Source organism: Nannospalax galili, unplaced genomic scaffold (assembly GCF_000622305.1).
Source record: "Nannospalax galili isolate Female #2095 unplaced genomic scaffold, S.galili_v1.0 scaffold1922, whole genome shotgun sequence".
Classification (NCBI taxonomy): Eukaryota; Metazoa; Chordata; class Mammalia; order Rodentia; family Spalacidae; genus Nannospalax; species Nannospalax galili.
This window is the reverse complement of record NW_008348865.1, coordinates 157762-178074: the sequence shown is the minus strand read 5'-3', so window position 1 is coordinate 178074 and position 20313 is coordinate 157762. Positions and strand designations below refer to the sequence as shown.

At 44.3% G+C, this 20313-nt stretch overlaps 1 protein-coding gene across 2 annotated transcripts in view; it reads right to left on the bottom strand.

Annotated features, from left to right (window-relative positions):
• Positions 1 to 20313, bottom strand: part of Pitpnb (phosphatidylinositol transfer protein beta) — a 68698-nt gene that overhangs the window by 4791 nt on the left and 43594 nt on the right. For both annotated transcript variants that reach the window (XM_008846117.3, XM_008846116.3), the window contains exons 8-10: positions 14000 to 14077; positions 3046 to 3156; positions 901 to 1023 (exon numbers count right to left, since the gene is read on the bottom strand). In XM_008846117.3, coding sequence (XP_008844339.1) covers positions 901 to 1023; positions 3046 to 3156; positions 14000 to 14077 — 312 coding nt within the window. The remainder of the gene's footprint in view (positions 1 to 900; positions 1024 to 3045; positions 3157 to 13999; positions 14078 to 20313) is intronic.

Genomic DNA, 20313 nt, shown 5'->3' with positions numbered 1-20313 from the left:
AATTAGAAGCAGGCTGCTCTAATCACCCAAAGTAAACAACTTCAGAAGCAGATTCTATGCAGCAGAGACATTGATTCCTTCTATGCCAAAGAGTCTGATTTGTTATCACTCTCTGTGATTCCAAGGGGCTCCCACTTCACACAGGCCATCAGCCACCCACACCTGCAGAGCTTACAGAAGCCAGACGGTGCCTGCTGACAGGGCCTGTGGTGAGTGCATGGAAGCCCTAAGAGCCCTGAACATTCCTTGGGTTCATTCCCCCACAAAGCCCCACTGCCAACTGCAGACAAGCATAGCCCAGGGCAAAACCAAAACCAGACCCATGCAGGAGGAAGCCAGGAAAGATGGCCTTGGGAAAAAGGAGACATCCACACGCTGTGGGGAGGAGCTAGGGCAAGCTTAGCCATAAAACCACACTCCAACCTCCTGCCAGGAATCACTTGAATTTGCCTACAGCCGACAAGTAATAAGGACTCACTGCTAAGCAAGAGAGGGAGGCAGCACTGCTGGTATGAGAGAGAACACAGGAGACTTCTATGGAGGGAGCTGGGGCTGACTGTATGGCCTGAGGCAATGTACACTGAGCCAATGGTTTTGGGTCTAAAAGGACTGAGCCAGGTACTGTCACAAGGAATGAACACCTGAGATCTAGTACAAAACCCCTGGATGTTTTTCAAGGAACAAATTCTAGGTCAAGAGAGCTCTAGTCTACCTTCAGGAAAGGTGCTCAACAAAAAGAAACTCAGAACATATGAAGGGGTATTAGTGTCTGAAAAGCTCCATTTTGAAGACAGTGGATTCAGCAATGGCTTCCAGCAATACTTCCCAGTTCTAAGTCTACACTCGCTAAGCATGGTGCTCTTATAAAGGAAACAAGAGAATTCCCACAGCAAGTCTTACTGTTTCAAGTTCTTTCTGAGTCTCATCTTCCATTCTCCTAATGTCCTCCATCGTCAGGTCAATCCACTTGTCAATCCAACAAAAGAGCTGGCGGTGTAAGTTTGTAAATATCCGTTTTTCTTGCTTTAAAAAAAAGTATTATAAGATAGCAAAAACGTGGATTAGTGACACATTAACTTTATATGTCCCAAGGAGCCCATGAAACTTCCATGTACTTGGTTTGAAAAGATCACTCTATAAAGATGAGCAGAAATCTTAATTTTATCCTATCATCATTTTATACAGAAAAGTAAAAAAAAAAAATCCCAAGGAAGGACCAGCGAGATGGCTCAGCAGGTAAAGGCACCTACTACCAAGCCTGATAACCTGAATTCAATCCCTGGGACCCACATGGTGGAAGAGACACTTGATTCTTGCAAATTGTCCTCTGACCTCTACATGCATGCAGTAGGGCATTCAAGTAAAATAAATAAATGTAATTTTTAAAAATCCCAGTGAAATGAAAACTTTCCCCTGGTTAAAGTACTGATGATCTAACAGAAACTGAGGGCACATGGCATGCACAATCTAACCCCACATGCTCCTGCTTGGTCACTTATGGGTCACCTGTTCTCAATGCCAAGGGGCAAAGGCCAACTAGGCTTTTGCTGCTACAAAAATCACACCCTATGTCTTCACCTCTTATACTTCAAAGGGTACTGTGGGGTGAAAAACTGTGCTGCAGGAAAGTACTCTGGATATTGAGAGACAAGGAAAAAATTATCTATGCTTCACAATACTACCTGTGTATGCACACACAGACACATATATGAAAACCATGTAAAGAACTAATGGCTTTAAGTGCTGAATTTTTTAAGCTGTACTCAACTCTCCCAAGAAGAAAGAAGAGTATGAACAGTGTGTACTTTTGGACAACTTTCAAATTTTCAACTTTTTCCAGAACAGAAAGAACTTCATCAATTACATGTGTGACTTGTATTTATCCAAACTGAACTGTAAATCTAGTTACTATGATCCAAGTGGAAGAAAGGCAGTTGACCACGGGCCAACTACAGATAGGCACAAGGATTATCAAAGGTCCCAGAACTTGGGATCTTTTCTTTCAAAAAAAAAATCTTGTATTAGTTTAAAAGTAGAAAGTTATGATGAAATGGTTACAGTTGTAGGAATCAAGGGGTTTAAAATAGGCATTCTATAATGATAATGGTTAAAAAAAAAAAAATCCATCCTACAAGAAAAATCAACATGGGGAGCCCTCTGCATTTAGCGCTCTGTGCAGTGCTCAGCAACACCATGCATAAACGTTATTTATACCGCTGTGATTTCCCCATTTCTAGATCTAATAGCCTATGTTATCTTCATCTTTTAAAAGTCAATTAGGCTGGAGATCCTCAGATCACATCACTAGTTCACAGTTTATCTGTTCTCAGGAAGGACCTCTACAAAAGACACTCCACAAAGATGTGTGAGATATGTGCCAGAACACCAAGTCTCCAGAGGGACATGCTAGACACAGAAGGGGCTCTGTGCTTAAGTGTTAGAAAACCACTAGGAAAGCACACTGAAAAAACCACCATTTCATTTCCCCAAAGGAAGTCCTTGAAATCTCTTGTGCACATGGCTTTAATGCTTCTGGGGATAAAACAAAAAACAAACAAAAAAAAAACAAATGAATTGCATGGGGCCAGAAACTTCATTTCATAAAGGAGAAAAAGCTGGCCACAGAGTATGGAAGCTTGAATGAGAAACATCCCCCATAGGTTCACGTATTTGAATACTTGGCTCCCAATTGGTGGCATTGTTTGGGAAGGTTTAGGAGGTGCAGCCTTGCTGAACAAAGCATGGCACTGGGGGCAAGCTTTGAGCATATTATAGCTCTCCAACTTCAGTTCACTCTCTTAGCTTCATGTTTCTGGTTGAAAATGTGATCTCTCTCTCTGCTTCCTGTTCCTGCCATGCCTCCTCTGCCATTACGGACTCTCCCCTCTAGAACATGAAGCCAAAACAAGCTCTTCCTTCTATAGCTGCCCTGGTCACAGTATTTTATCACAGCAACAGAAAGTAACTAATCCAGTCCCATTTCCCAGTAGCTACCTTCTCTTAACTCTCCACCTACAATGAAGTCCCACCCTGGGATGGACTCACCTTCTGAATGAAGTTCTCCACTTTGCTTTGTAACCCCCACCACTTGAACTTGATGGTCACCAGCTTATAGGCACACATCTTAGGACAGTCAGGAGTGTTTGCCAGCTCTTTCTAGATGAGGAAAATCAAAAAGGAGAAACCATGATTAAATATTTTGTTTCGACTGAAACTGACAGTGGTGTAATAACATCACAGACACACACAAGGAAAATCAGTCTCCTATGTCTTTTTAATTCAGACATATGGAAATTTGCAATCATTGAAAGAGCAGCCCTGTGCAAAGTCTCCTTCCACAGACCATGCTTCTTTCTAGCCCCATGGTTTCAGAGGTGTGTTAGTCTGCCTCAACTGACACCGAGTTCGTATTCCAGTCACAGCTTATCAGTAGTAAGCCTTTAATACTGTAAGGTTCTCCTAGAGAATTCCTACTGTGGACCCGGCAAAAAGTTTTACTTGTATTCTCAAGTATCTGCAAGTGGAGGGGCACAGTGGGTGACAGCAGACAGGCCCCAACCAGTGTAAAAGCAAACATGATGTACGGTCACCAAGTGCTGGGAAAGGCACACTCTACACACACAGCTTCAGTTCTCACACAGATCACACACTATCATGTGAGTGATGTCAGGGAATCAAGTCTTGCTCAGCTTAATGGGAAAATCTTAGAAGGGGAGGTGTTAAGACTGCCTGCATTAAGGAGACTCTAGAGAAAGCAGTTAAGTTGTGCAGCTCACCTTCAGAGACAGGAAAATAGCAACTGTTCAGTGGCACCTCAGGTCTCACCCAAGCCATGTCAGAATGTAAAAATGTACTCTGAATTTTTAGGTTTAGCCAAAACAATTTAACATCATACCTGGAAGAGGGAACAGAAGGAAAAGGGAGAACTACACCAAAGTATAAAACTGAAGGGCTGTGTGCAGGAGACTGTAACAGTCTACACTGACGCACAGGTAACAGGGATACTCACAATGGAGTCCACACAGGAGTGGGCCTGCCCTCAGGAGTGCAGTCCAGTGTGGAAGGCCCACGTTACTATGACAGCAAATGTGACCTGCAGGCATGGTCTGGGAAAAGGGCAAGCCCTGACTGGCAAATCTATTATTCCATGCCAGCCCTCACCAGTCAAAGTGCTAATGTGAGAATTCAGTGTATGTATATGTACATATAAACAGTGGACACTCTATAAATCAGCTTCAGCAACTATTAAGAGGAGACCATTTACACCTCACCTTGTGGTGTGTTAGGAACAAAAACTTGGCCCAAAAAACATAGATTATACACTGATCATGACATAATTATGCATGTTACACAATGACAAAACAACATTGCTGCCCTTGGTGGCACTCATTCTTCCAGAAGGAACCCTTCTGCTGGATTCTACGGCACACATTGACACTCAACGCCCTCTTGATTACAGGTCTGGCTCTAAGCTGGGTTCCTGGTGTGGTGAGGTCAGCTGGCCTCTATAGAGTAGACACCCCCTACCTCTGAAGGCCCAGTTCTACAAAACGACAGCAAGGTCATTTTTTCATTTAAGAAACAAGTCAATGCCGGGGGTCTTTTGAATCTAGCACATACCACCAAAGAACTCTTGAGTACAGTCTGCCTGTGAGCAGAATATAGCTCAACTGTCAGGTCTACTAACCAAGTGCTAACCTAGGAACAAAGGGGCTCCAGCTGAGGTTCCCATATTGCAGAATCCAAAACCACTCTGGGTGGAAGGGGAAAGGCTAAACTATCAGATTACTTCATTCTCCACTGAGGTAAAAGGGAAAGCGGTAGCGAGCAAGCTTCGCACCAGGGCAACAGATGGTAAACCTAACACGTCTTTGACATTCAATGGCTTGTGAAACTTATAACTATATATGCCTGAAATAATGAAGATTCCCCTGCCCACAGACCCCCAGGTTCAAGTTCCTCTATGGCTCAGATCCCTCCACATAGTCGACAACCCTCAGACATCTTCCAGCTTGAACAAGTCCGGTAACTATGGGCTAGGAACTGCTTTGTTCCAAGCCTGAAGAGCTGAGTACCTTGTTCTCCACAGAACTCTTGCCTACTTCTGGTAGAACAGCCTTTCCGAACTCCCCCACCATTGATAAATGCAGGGGAAGCCGTTCTAACAAGCAGCCAGCTAAACACAAAGCTGGGCTCCAAGCACACAAGGCACATGACTTCCACAAGCAGCCAGGTTGTTCCCACAGGTTTAAATCAATTAAGCTAACAGCAATTTATAAAGTACCACCAGGCTATAGCAATTATCTAAAAAAATTAAATGATGGGACCCCCCCCACACCCAAAACAAAAGGCTACCTCCTCACACGGTAGATTACACTGACTCTCAATCTTCTTGTTCTTGTTTTCCTTCTAATTTACATGTAATTATTTAAAAACCTGAGGGAAGAGCACACAAACCAACTACAAACTTGACAAGTGGACAAAAGCCACCACCTTGGTTTCTGGGCTGTCTTCTCAGTATCAGCACCTCAAAGAAGTCACAGGACAGAAAAAATGTGAGACTAAATAGAAGAAAGAGCACAAGCTACGCATCTTCTTCAGTGATCATGAACATAGTACACATGGCATTTTAGGTCTCATTCAATCTTAGAGCTGACTCCTGTAAACTCACAGAACACAAATGCACTGCATGGATGGGTCTGAAAGTCGAATCCCCACACCCTGGGTTGAAGAGCTGCTCAAGTCCTACCATTCACCCTGTAAGGGGAAGTCTACTCTGGGAAATGGATCCTGCTCCTCAGGTAAGGAAATAACAAGCAACATGCTAATTTCTTTGTAACAGCAAACCAAAACTTAGTATCACTTCATAAGCCTAGACCATGGGCTCCTGTGTACACAGCCACTAAGAGCCTTTTGGTTGGTGTCTTCCCCCCCACCCGCCTCAGGCAAAGATAGCATCTTGCTATGTAGCTGTGCTGGATAGCTTTAGTGTCAACTTGACACACCTGGGTTGAGGGAGCCTCAATGAGGGAATTGTCTCTATTGGACTGGCCTGTGGTCATGAGTGAGGGGCATCTTCTTGATGAGTGATGTGGGAGGGCCCAGCCCACTGTGGGTGGTGCCACCCCTGGGCAGGTGGGCCTGTGCTGCATAAGTAAGCAGGCTGAGCAGGGGCCAGGGGAGCAAGTCAGTAAGCAGCGTTTCTCCATGGCCTATGCTCCAGCTCCTGCTTCCAGGTTCCTGCCGTGGGCTCCCTGATGAACTGCGACCTGGGAATTGTAAGCTGAATAAACCCTTTCCTCCCCAAGTTGGTATTGGTCAGAGTGTTTTGTCACAGCAATGGAGAAACAAATTAAGACAGTAGCCCAGTCTGGTCTTGAAATGTCAGCAATTCTTCTGTACCAGTCTTTCAAGTGCTAGGATTATAGTGATGCACAACCTAGAGAGACCCCCAGCTTTCAAAGAGCAGTTAATAAGGAAAAAAGAAAAAAGCCAATATAAATAGGTATGAACACCCATAAAGAATCAGGAACTAGAGATCTGGCTTTGGTAGGCTAAGGCTGAGATCCTAGCAGACAGCCTGAGAGGGTGGGTTCGGCCCTCCACCAGTGTAGCGGCTGGGAGCTTAGCAGACTGCCAGAGTGCCGGGTTCTGGCCTCCCTCCGGCCTCCAACTACCAGAGGCCTGAGAACCCAGGGGTCAGCCTGACAGCCCCTGGATCCTGCCTCCATGTGGTGGTCCTCTTATAAGAAGATGCTATACAGCAGTCCCTTCTGCATGCAATAACTACCATCATCACGACTTCGGCTGAACCTGATCGCTAAATATAGTCACAATTGGGCTTGCTGACGACTGTGCTCATTATTAAAGGAGTGCCAAGAAGGGTCACTGGACCCTCACCTGAGTATCCAGCCACTCTTCCCAGCCAGCTAGTCCAGCCCTGAAAGACAAAAGAAAAATGAGGAAGAACCCAATAGAGGGATGCTTTTGGAAGCCCTTGTCAAGAAACTCCAATGGACTTTCATAAGAACACTTGAAAATTGCCCTGCTCTGACTTTTTTCTAGTTCCCTGTCTAGAACTTGTAATGCTAATTACTCTTGCCTTTATTTCTCCTTCACATGTCCTATTCATGATTCAAGGACTTTCTTCTTCCCCTAGAGACAAGAGTTATGCAATTTGGGAGTCTTTTAGATAGACCCACTGAAGGGGTACTCCAATTGCCTCAACCTGCGTCCCTGTTCAGCATGGAAGAAGCCAGAGCGGTCTCCATCCCTATTCCCTATTGGCAATTTGGGTAACCCCTTCAGGGGATGGTGTGATAAGAATAGGAGGTAGGAATTGGCTAGGCAGTTAGGGTAAAAAGACCTCAAAGAAAAGTAGCCAGTTTCTTGGCTAAAAGTCAAAATGGGGAGAAAAAAGTCAGGGGGGGGGCAAGGGGAGGGAGTGGAGGGGAGGGAGTGGGCATGGATTTGATCAAAACACATTATATACATGTATGAAATTCTCAATAAAGTTTTTGTAAAAATTTTTTTAAAAAGAAAAAAAAAAAAAGAATCAGGAACTATACCAGAGAACAGTAATTGAATGGTAAAAATACAATTTTTATCTTCTTTTGGGTAAAGCAGTTATTTTCAAACTAACATTTTGGGGCTGGAGAGATGGCTCAGTGGCTGAGAGCACTGGCTGCTCTTGTAGAGGACTCGGGTACGATTCCCAGCACCTATATGGTGGCTAACAACTGTCTATAATTCCAGTTCCAGGAGAATTCGATGCTCTCTTCTTACCTCTAGGCAGGCATTGCACGACACAGGCGCACTTACATACAAGCAGGCAATTCACTCACACACATAAAATAAAAATAAAAAAATATTTTAAAAAAAGAAAAATATTTTATCATCGGGGAAAGCCCCTAAAACAAATGACTCTTGAAATACTTTGGCCCTCAGTCACATATTTTAGGACAAGGCTTACTTTGCCTTAATTTTTCTGTGTATTACTTAAAATTAGCCTTTATTCTTTAACCATAACAATCTAAATGCTTTTTCATTCTTTTCTTTTTTGACACTTCATAAATCAAAGCTAAATAGAAACAAGGTAAAAGCTTAGTTAAGACTTGGGCCCAGCCCTTTTTTCCTAAAACCACCACAGGAATATGATGCAAAGTAGAGTACAAATATCTTCTAGCCATCATAAGCATTCCCATAAAGAGATGTACAATCTAGGCTGGTGAGATGGCTCAGGGGGTAAAGGTACCTGTCACCAAGTCTGACAGCCTGAGTTCAATCCCTGGATTCCACATAATAAAAGGAGAGACTCAACTATGCAAGTTGTCTACTGACCTCCACATACACACACAAATAAGTAAATATATTTTTAAAAAATTTACAGAAATGTAAATACCCTGGTCTACATAGCAAGTTCCAGGCCAGTCACAGCTATATAGTGAGACCCTGGCAAAACAAAGACAGAGAGAGAACAAAAAAACCAACAATAACAAAAAAAGAAATGTACAATCTTCACAAATGAGAAAATCAGGGCAGGGCATGGTGGTACACACCTTTAATCCCAGCACTCAGGAGGCAGAGGCAGGAGTTTGAGGCCAGCCTGGTCTACATAGCAAGTTCCAGGCAGGCTGGAGCTACAGGGAGACCCTGTCTCAAAACAAAGAAATAACCAATTTTAAAAAGAAAAAATTGTCATCAGTACCCAAGAAGTTCCAGCCTGCGTGTCAGGCCCAGGAGCTCACAGCTGGTATGGGGCAAAACTTCCTTGTTGATTTTGAACAATACCAGCTCTGATTCTTTCCTCTTAACTTTCAAAAACAAATAAATCTCTCTCAAAACCACCAAGGGGAGAGGAGGGGTTGGAGAGCCCAAACACAGCCCAAAGCTGAATTAGGGTCTTTCACACATTGCTCCAGTCCTGTCCAAACTAGATCTCCTCACCTAAGACAAGGCAGCTAAGGTGAATTCTCCTAATCCACAATAAACAAAAGTATTCTGCTGTTATGTTTTGTGTAGATTGGTTGGAATATTAAAGTTTAAAATAACAAAATTTTAAAAGAAGAACACTGACTGGTTAACAAAATAGCAACCAGAAGTGCTGTAGGATGAGAGCCTTGGGCTAACAAAAGAATCCCAAATTATGGTATTTTTCCTACAAAATTTAAATTTCATCCATAATGTAGCAAGCACTAGTTAAGTTGTGAGATGTTTCCAAAATTGCATTTAAATAGTTTGTATAGTCACTAAATTCCTTAAATTTCATGTTACTAACTATAAATGAAGTTTCTAAACTCTAATCATGTTTTCAATTTAACAGCACATATTAGGTTACTCAGCAGCATGTGGTCAAGGCCTTGGGGGAGTAACATATACTGCAGCCGCACATAGTGACTGAGCAAACAGCGTGTGTAGCTGAGACGGTAAGCAATCAGCCCATGTTAGCCTCAAGAACTAGTTTCTTAAATCTGCAACAAACAAATACATACAAATGTGAAAGAGAATTAAAAGAACCCAAAGGCATCTCCTAAGAACAAGGTCCCTCAGCCTCGCCAGGGCGCCTGCTTCTTGTGCTGTCAGGAGAAGCACACATAGCATGCACTATTTAAGCAGTTACCGCTTCGTAGAGGCATTTAGTTTTTGTGTGGCTCACACTCCTTTCACATTTTAGTTTTACAGTGTCAGGCAATCTGAATGCTCAGTTTTAGTGGCTGAATCTGTGGTGTTAGGTTTCCAACCCAGATCTCACTAAAGAAGTTAAAAATAAATGTGCCGCTAGGGCTGCTGCCAGCACGAGCATCACCAAGTGTCAACACAAGATCACAGAGTATAAGCCAAGCATGAGTACCGGAATTTCAAGTAAAACCCATTCGCCAATTCATACCGTTCTCTCTCTGCTTAAGATGGCTGCTTATTCTGTCGGCCTTATGGTTGCTGTATTTCTGTTCGTCCATATCAAGTCCAACATTTAATTGATTCTCATTTGGTTTTTGACAGTTAACTCCAGCGGATCCCTACTAAGTGCCCACTGTGAGCACACCTATGCCAGGTACTGCCCACACACCACGATGAGGGCAAAACAGAGCTGTGGTTTTAAACTCCAGAGACAGGAGGCAGAACAAGCATGCCACCCCAACCTGAGGCATCAACTGCTCCAGGAAGGGCATCCACTCCTGTAGGACTGGATTCATGGTGGGAGATTCTTACCTGTGAGAAAACTCAAAAAGACTGAACTAATCACGGGAACTTCCAAAAAATGTGCAAAATAAAGTCAAGCAGGAAGGCACCACCTGTGACAGATCAACAGCCATGCTGTCCATGTTCCTCACACAACTCGGTGCCCTTTACATCCCTCCCCATCAGCTTCCTGCCTGTGCTCACTCACTGAACTCAGGAGCAACTGTACAATGTGCAGTCACAAGTCCTCATGGGAAAGACCCAGGAAGCCACCTTCTCTGCCAAGTTACTTCTCAGACCAAGCAACACACTGCATTTGAGGCCTGGTTCCTTCAGCTGCCAGAAGCAGAGGCATTCTGTAGCCAAGCCAAGGAGAGAACTAGCTATGTGGCCTAGGGCCACGAAGACCTGGACTGTTCCAAGGTCTTCGGGTGGAAGTCACTACACTGAATACATATTATGTACAAAATGCAATGAAATACAGTCACCAAAACAAGTTAACTGTCCCGGCTAAGCCAGCCATGTCTGTAGGCCTGTTTATTGTACAGAATCCAGAATGAAGCGTAGAAACTAGTTCTTCAAGTTCTCCATGTCACAGGCCATGAGGTTTCGAACAGCAGGTGACAAGGAGGGAGCATGTTTTCACATCCTTCCTGGGCCTCAGAGATGCCAAGACCAGGAAGTGACAGGACCCCAGTATTTCCAACAGGGCAGCTGTGAAAAGGGCCCTGCTCATGAGCCAGTGGAGGAGCCTGCCAGTCTCTATTTACAAAAAGACCTCCACAGCTGAATTTCAGCTTCTCCCTTACTGGCTACTCCCACTATTCCATCCCTGACAACAAGCAAGGCTACTGCCACATTTTGACATGTGCGGCAGAAAGAAAAATATATCATGAGGGCATGGTAGGAAAGAAACTGGCGAGTCTATAGTCCACAGCGGCCCTGGCCTAGAAGACTCAGAATTGGCAGGAGAGCTATTCTAGAAAGAGTCCTGGGGTGACTGAACAGGTTCACAGACAGCATGAAGAATCTAAAAGGACAAGTTCCAACTGTCAAAGCTTTCCCTCAGGCCAGAGCTTAAGACGTAGGACAACGTCTTTACAATTAGAAAGAACAGACATATACAGATCAAAACCACCATGATTTCTTGGTTACCTTCTTCACTTGACCCATCGCTCCTTAAGTTCTGAGCACTGGGGAGACTTTGCAGACAGGGCAAGCACTATAGAACAAGTGCTTTGGCAGAACCTCCTACCACAATCTTTAACAGCACAGAAGCTCAACTTTTCAAGAGATCTCTGGCCTGAATGAAGAAAGATAGAAGGGCTTGCACTGAGTGACAATGACACCCACAATCTTCACCTGTTAGGGTGACAACTCCTTCCTGATCAGGGGAGACAAACTCAAAGGCTATGAGGAATACAGGTGTTGGATGTTTTAATAAACCTAAGAATAGATGGTCATGTTAAGTGTGTCATAAGACACACACAGAGTTCCCACAAACACAAAACATCAACCCACACATTCATACATATGCATGTATATGGAGTGCTGCAGAGAAACAAAATACATCCATCAGAAATTCTGCCTTGAAGCACAGTTCTTAACTGGGTTATAAATTGCTCTACTAGCATGTACAAAGTAATTTCATCGGATGTGAAGCCCTGAGTAACAGGGTAACTCGTGCTAGACTCTCTAGTTTTATTCAGAGGGAGAATGAGCACACAGCTAAGACCTGCCTCTCCAGGGCTGTCTTTTTTTGTTTGTATTTGTTTTTTGTTTTGGGGTTCTTTTTTAAAAAGCAAAAACATTTATCACATCATAATGAGAAAACCCCCACATTTGGGTACCAGGGGTAAGCTGCGCCTAATGCAGACTGCCAGTAAATACTACAGGAAGCAGGAGGGAAAGCATCCCATAAGAAGGGAGTAAGTTCCAAAGCAGTTGCTGGGGTGGAACTCAGAAGCCGAGCACTTGACCCCACCCACCCATGTCAGGTCTCAAGTTTGATCCCCAGCACAGAAAAAAACATAAAATCAAGCAGAGATCCTGAGGTTTTCACTTAGCCTTGAATAGCTGTGGAATGTGGACTGGCACACAACAGTCTCTGCTGGAGCAGCAGGTAGACACTGCAGACCCACCACCAGCACACGGAGGCATACAGCATGCCTTCACTCCACTCCAGACTGGCAGCTATTCTTACTCTTTGTCATGTCTACCACACATTTGTTCCATACCACTTCCTCAGATTTCACAAGTATAGAAAGCTCCAACTACCCCCTTCCTTAGCACACCCCTGGTATCACTGAACAGTAGGACACATGGCCTGCAGGCCAGGGCTATAGGTGCTCATTCCTGTGTGCTCAGCTTCCATCATGATCTTACTTTTTATTTCCCTTTGCAGTAGTAAATGGTGGTTTAACCTGTTATTCTTGATAACCCTGGTTATTTCCAAGGTCACAGTAGTTCATTTAGCCAACACTCACTTTACAAGAGTAGCTATACCTACCATTGTTTTGATAAAGTGATCATCAAACTGTGGGTAGGAGGAATCACTGTGGGCCAGCTTTCTCCAGGGCAGCACCAATTGGCTCCTGGACCTGCTATGCTAGGCAAAGTGGCACATGCCTATTGTCTCAGCACTTGTGAGCCCTGGCACCAGAAGACCATGTGAGATCTCAACTCACAGGGGCTTCTAGTGGCTGCAACTATAAACTTGGAAAATGGTGGGTACACGCCACAAATCCCATCCCCTACAAGTTAATTCCAATGATGCGCACAGAATCTATTTCTCATTGTAAGTGACATTATCACTGTCCGAGTATTAACCACTAGTTGTGGTCATTATGTTGGGGAAACTTTGAACTCTATCCTGAGGACAAACATAAAAATAATGACAAACTATGATTAGTTTCTTTTTATTTTTTGGCTCTAGATCTCATTGTGTAGCCCTGGCTGGGACTCACTAAGTAGACCAGGATGGCCTTGAACTCAGATTAAAGGTATGTGTCACATGAAACAGTCAGGTTCCTCCTTCCTTTTAGTTGATGTGTAAGAGTTTACAAAACAGTATTATAGTGCTAGGGCTGTCAGTAATCCTCTACCTCAACACCCAGCATTGTACTGGTTCCCCAAAGTAGGGACCAGCCTCTGAACTAACAGTTTGGCTGCCAAGTAAATTCTGTGGGTGGAAAATCTGCTAAGCAGGTTTGGGTTTTCATGCTCCTCCTTTTCTGTCAAATTAGTCAGAATAACCGGCCAGCAACACCTGAAGCCTTGTTTAAGGATTTGTCATCTCATTTAGAGGACATTGTTCAAATGTGCTGAACTCTATGCAAGTCATTACTGTCTTGCCTTTGCTTTTCCTACCACCATGAACAAAGTGAAGGTATACTCTTTATCTGAATACGAGTACTTGCCACAAAAACTGCTCTCTAGTGTCCTGCCTTCCAGAAAGGTAACTATCAAAGGACAGAAACACAGTTGGGTGAAGGGAACCATTTGACAAAGACTAAATTTCCACTATAAACCTTCATTTAACATGGACTTCTTTCTGTACTGCCTGGATTCTCAGAAGAGAGCGTTATAGTCCCCAAAGACTAAACCACTTGTCTCTTAAAGAGTTCTCAGCATAGCACAATGCTGAGAGTGACAGGCTGGCTCTATTCTGTTACTGCAGCACACTTGTAGGCCAACTGCGACTGGCCCTAAGTCCTTATCACAAATAAAATTCTATTTTTCACTTAAACATCACCAGCTCTTCAAGACTGAGGACCTGTCAAATGTTGTGTTGCCTGTCAGAAAGGTCAGCAGCCAATACCTTCCAGTTGGGTCCCAAAGGGCCTCTCTTGGTCTTGACTGACTGGAATAACGCTGGGTCTTCATCAGCTTTGTAGTCCTATAAAGGACAACAGAGTCAGAGGTGGAGAAAACAACAACGGAACATTCTTTAACCTTCCCAGATGGCTCTTTGCAGTTACCAAAACCCATGACAGAAACTGATCAAGGTCCCTGTGCTTTCACACAGTAGGAAAATGTGTCTATAGGATGTTCTGTCTGCTGTTTGTGTTCCTTTGCTTTTTTTTTTTCTTTTCTTTTCTCTTTTTTGGGTCTTTTAGACACAGGGTCTCCCTGTAGCCCCAGCTGTCCTGGAACTCACTATATAGACCAGGCTGGCCTTGAACTCACAGATATCCACCTGCCTCTGCCTGCCGAGTGTTGGGATTAAAGGCATGCTCCACCACGCCCGGCTCCCCTTTGCTTTTTAAACATTTATCTCAACTATGTAACCAGGAGTGAGTGTGAAAAGTTCCAATTGTAGCCCATCATGACGGGCGTAAGCCAGCTACCTTCAGAATCCGGCAACATTCCTCAACAGTTCCAGGGTTCTGACAAGTCATATAACCACACTAAAGAACTAAATAAAGTATGGTCACCTCACTTCCAACAATGCCCGCGGGCAGCAGCCCTGGACTATGGCAGCTACTGGAGAGCAACCACTGCACTAAGAGCAATTCAGAACCAGCAGTTCTGCAGCCTCGGATCTCCCTCCCTGGCTAAGTCTGCAGGCAGGGTGCCACAGGGAATCCTCAGGAAGAGGGGCTGAGTTCCTCCCTGTCAGTCCTTCACTGTCATGGGAGGCAGAGATTGGTGACCAATTGGTCCCTCAGTGATAGCAAGCCAGAGATGACCCTAGAATCTAGTTTTTTCTATAGGTTTCATGCACATTAGTTGTTTCCCTTAATCCCCCTGCCTGACAAAATGGAGAAAATAAGGTGAAACACATTTTAGCCTGTTTTTATAAAAGTTCCTGTCAATTCCAGGCATGGTAGCACATGACTTTAATCCCAGCACTTGGGAAGCAGGGGCAGGCAGATCTCCCTGAGCTCCAGGTTGGCTGTAGCTACAGGAAGACCCTGTCTCAAAAGATACCCACCCGCAAAAAAAGGGTTCCTGTCAAAATACACACACACACACACACACACACACACACACACGCACAATCTATTGATAGAAATTAAAAAAAAACATTTTTGGAGGACAAACAAGCAAGAAAACAAAAAGGACTGCTAGAGGGTCAATCTGAAACACTGCAAAGAGTGTGCCTCTTCCAGGGAGAGTAAACTGGGCAGAGGTGCTTCACAGAGTTTGTGAAGAGCCCACAGACTGCAGGATGAATGCCCAGACAAGGCAGATAGGAAACTCTGGCTGAAAACACTGTTCTAGAGAGATAAGAGTGTCCAAGTAGAAAGCACATATGGAGCAGCACGCTCTGCAAACTTTCTCAATTTCAAGAAAATGTGTTGGGAAGTGGCCACTCAGAACTCCAGTTAGGCAGTGTATATGGCATGCTAATAATCAGAGAGAAAGTTATAAATAAATCATGTGGAAAAGAAAAATATCTGAGGCTCAGTGAGAAAACCAAGCTTTAAAGAGATATAATTGGTGAATATGTGACCCTGAACTAGAAGCCCTTCTAAAGGTTGCCTAAGAAGTTAGAGAAAAAGCTAAAATTATTAAACAAGCAAACTTGGCTGGCACACTAGTTCTGACGCTTTGAAATACACGATGTGGTGTGGCCAGGGCATGAGGGCAGTCAGCATTATCCAGGAAGGACACATGGGAATGAGCCTGCAGGACAAGTCACTTAACTTGTCTGTGCATACCAATACCAAACTCAATTACCATCAATTAGGACAAATTCATAAACTCCAAATCAGACCTGCACCCTAAAAACCAACAGGGTCATTCAGACTGAGGAAAGATGTAACTGCACAGTGGTCTCGGGACTTGTCTTTAAAGAAGCTATTCTAATATAAATAAAATCCACAAATTCAAAAACCATTCTCCTCTAGCTCAGAGGACCAGAATTAAAACCAAAACAAGCCTATTTTCCCCCAAATTAAAAAAAAATTTTATCAAATGATCACTTTTAGCAACCAAAAATCACTCTGAACAGGCACCACACAAAAGGCAGTACAGAGGATGATGAGGGCCAGAGTACAGGGCTGGCTCCTAAAGGGTCAGTCTAATCAAAAGAGGCAGACAAAACAGAACAAATATGGTAATCAAAAACCCAGAGAAGTATGTATTAACTGCCAACAGAAAAGAGAGAGGATATTTAGTCAGAATCAAAACCAGCCAAAGAGACAAACTTTTAAATGAATTTAAAATAGTTAAAAGTAGAAAGATCTTATTAGAGCATATTGTGTCTAAAGTCTAAGATTAGATTAGATGATTCAACAGTCAGCCTAAGGCCCAGAAAGCTGGCCACGATGCTCCAGCTTGCTCTACTTGAGAGGAAATTGCTTCCCTGTTTTCCCATGGACAAGGTGTGATGCAGCACTGGGCACACTACTCATGTTTTTGCTTTTGTTTGTACAAAACCTGAGGTATGAGAAGTGAATAGTAAACACTATGTTTCTACATCCAAGAGGCTGACAGTTATAGGATGAACCATTATCTTATGTACCATTAGTAAGGAAGATACTCAGTGGATGATACATGTCACAACGTGGAGGCCAAACCCTGATGCTGGGTTTACTAAAATACGAAGGAAAAGAAGGGGCAGGTTTCAGAACTGATGATGGGAGCCTGAAGTGGCTGTGAATTTTAACCCTGCCCACTCCAAGAGAAAAAGTTAACTAAATCCACAAAAGAAAGTGTGTATAACAATCGCCAGGGTTGAATTCAGGAGTAAAACCAGTTGTATTAAATAAAGGCAGTCCATAAACTAGAAACAACCATTTAGAAAGTAAGAATTTGGGAACTGGAGAGATGGCTTAGCAGTTAAGAGCACTGACTGCTCTTGCAGAGGACCTGAGTTTGATTCCCAGCACCCACATGGTAGCTATGAACTGTCCCTAACTCCAGTGCCAGGGGAATCTGAAGCTCTCTTCTGACTTCCACAGCATTGCACGACAAGGATGTACTCACATACATGCAAGCAATATACTCATACACATAAAAATAATAAATAAAATATTTTTTTAAAAAAGAAAAGAATTTGGTCTACATTGTGACCAGAATCAATCACTCTCAGGTCAGAGTAAGTTCAGGGGTGACTTGTTCCCTAAACTGCTCTCATCATCACCAGCTAGTATGGCAATCTGGGGAGGGTTAGAACAGATAGACACCTTTCCTCCCTTCTACCTCAGCTCCATGCCAGGTCAACAACTTCACACATTTCCAATACCCACTTGCAGTAGATTCAGTAACTAAAGAAATTGAACACTCTGTCAAAATGTTTCCACTCTGGACCCAATACACTATTCCAGAAAAGATACCTGCCAGCCTTCATCAGTGCAAAGTGACCATGGGCTGCTTTTCTGAACTTCGGATTCACAGCATCATGGAGGTAACACAGAAGCTCATCCTCCCATTTTATAGATGAGGACACCACAGTCCAGTGTGGAGTTGGCATGGTTCCCTGCCCTCAAGACTTGAACCAAGCTCTCTGGATCTCTACCCTGGCTCTCCTAGCCATGCAGGAGTGCAAGAGGTGTCAGCAAGTCAAGGAGGCAAACATTTCAAAAGCTAAGAAGCCACAGCACCAGAGATACGTATCAAAGTGGATCTTCCTGAGGTAGATACACACAAGGATGCTGGAAACAAAGTCTTCCCTCTCTGCTTTTTCCTCCTGAATGCAAAGCAGCAAACACTAAAGAGATTACACTGAAAATGTAACACAACCCAATTATTAACAATAGCACTTTAACCCTGACAGGTGAGAATAATGCATCTTGTCAAAACCTACGAATTCTTGTGCTTTATGTTAGTTTGAATACGTAAATGTTTAATCAGTTGAATTAAGTAGCATGATATGTAAAGGGAGGAAGCAGATGTAGTTTTAACAACCTCAGTTTTGTATTTATACAATAAACATTTAATTTTTTGAACAGTATCTTCTTGCTGTAGTTTTACTGTTAGGTATCTGGTTTGGTCTCTCTGTATTTGAAAACTGGACGATTTATATCCATATCACAATGAACAAATATATTCCTTCATGTATGACAGTTTCAGCATACAGAATGCAACCTCAGCTACCAATTATAGCTGCAAATGAGCAATAGTGTGGAATGAGACAGCCTGCTGGCTTTGTTAGTATTCTGTCTCCTCTGGGATCCCAAGGGAGAGGGGAGGCTCTGATGAAGAGAAGCCCTTGGCTCATGGTTTATTGTGCTTGCCACCAGCTGCAGACTTCTCATCTCATTAGTTCTCTTAGAATACGGTGGGTGAAGACAGCTGTAGTCTACTTGAGTCTTCAGCTCCTGGGTATTCTGAAGGCTGAATTTGCTATGCGCTTTCTATAATCCTTGGGAAAAAAGAAAGGAAACTCACTAGGCCAAGGAAATGTATTTTAAAATACATTTCAAAAATCACATTTAAAAGGAGAAAAGTCTGGTAAGGTGCACTGTGTTTATAATTTCTTATGATTTAATTTTAATTATTTGTACAATGCCCAGAGGCCTGCAGGATAAGGGCCTAGTAAAACCATCATTGTCTAGTTAAAAGTATACTGTCCCTAGACACTACTTGCTCCTCCAACAATAGTGCCTGGACAACATAAAAACACAATGGTATCAGTTTAAGATAGATTCGGGTACTGCTAATACAACTCTATTTAAAACTGAAAACTTCTTTTTTTAAGTAAAGATAAAGAACAAAATAACATATAATAGGTAAGTAAGTGGATTGTTGTGTCTCCTTGCTGGAGCCACAGAGTAATTATTAAATCTCACAGATACTGTTCTGTCCTGGAACAGAGGCATGCTACCTCTCGGGTGTATATCTGCTACTCACTGCAGCTCAACAGACTCGAAACAGAAACCAGATTCATTTTAAAGACAAAGAATATTAGTTTTATGAATCTTTTACCATAGTGGCTGTCCCCCAAAATGCAAGTACAAAATCTGTGCTGAGCCAACCTACACATGTCCTTGAGCCCAGATTTAACTCATGATTATGAATGGGGAAGGGAGTAGGCGGCGAGGGGCACAGTGGTAGGAGTTTCTTGACAGCTTGTGGAAAATCAAGATGAGCTCTAGACACCAGAAACTCCTTAAAGAAGGATGCCTGGGTTAGCACAGGTAAGGCTGAGCAGAAACTAAGGAAAAGACACCCAAAGCACCAGTATTAGCAACTCCATGACACCTGCTCACAAAGATCAGGTCCATCCCACACACCAGTCCCCAGGGGCATTTTCACAGAGGAAGTGGGAAGAATGGAGAGGGCCATTAGGGTCTGCAGCCTGTGCTCCTTCTGCATAAGATGATTAATTAGGTGTCTATTCAAAGACAATCAGCTAAATTTAAAGTACTGCTGCTCAGCTAAGCAAAGCTTAGCTCCAACGGTATCCCGAAAACACCACTCAGAATGGGAGAAAACGCTAAATTAAACATGAAGACAAATATGAAGTAAAGCATGTGTCCTGCCCTCAGCCCTGGGATCCACAGTGGTGGCCTGCCCTCAGCCCTGGGATCCACAGTGGTGGCCTGCCCTCAGTACTGGGATCCGCAGTGGTGCCCTGCCCTCAGCCCTGGGATCCACAGGGGTGGCCTGCCCTCAGCCCTGGGATCCACAGTGGTGGCCTGCCCTCAGCCCTGGGATCCGCAGGGGTGGCCTGCCCTCAGCCCTGGGATCCACAGGGGTGGCCTGCCCTCAGCCCTGGGATCCACAGGGGTGGCCTGCCCTCAGCCCTGGGATCCACAGGGGTGGCCTGCCCTCAGCCCTGGGATCCACAGGGGTGGCCTGCCCTCAGCCCTGGGATCCACAGGGGTGGCCTGCCCTCAGCCCTGGGATCCACAGGGGTGGCCTGCCCTCAGCCCTGGGATCCACAGGGGTGGCCTGCCCTCAGCCCTGGGATCCACAGGGGTGGCCTGCCCTCAGCCCTGGGATCCACAGGGGTGGCCTGCCCTCAGCCCTGGGATCCACAGGGGTGGCCTGCCCTCAGCCCTGGGATCCACAGGGGTGGCCTGCCCTCAGCCCTGGGATCCACAGGGGTGGCCTGCCCTCAGCCCTGGGATCCACAGGGGTGGCCTGCCCTCAGCCCTGGGATCCACAGGGGTGGCCTGCCCTCAGCCCTGGGATCCACAGGGGTGGCCTGCCCTCAGCCCTGGGATCCACAGGGGTGGC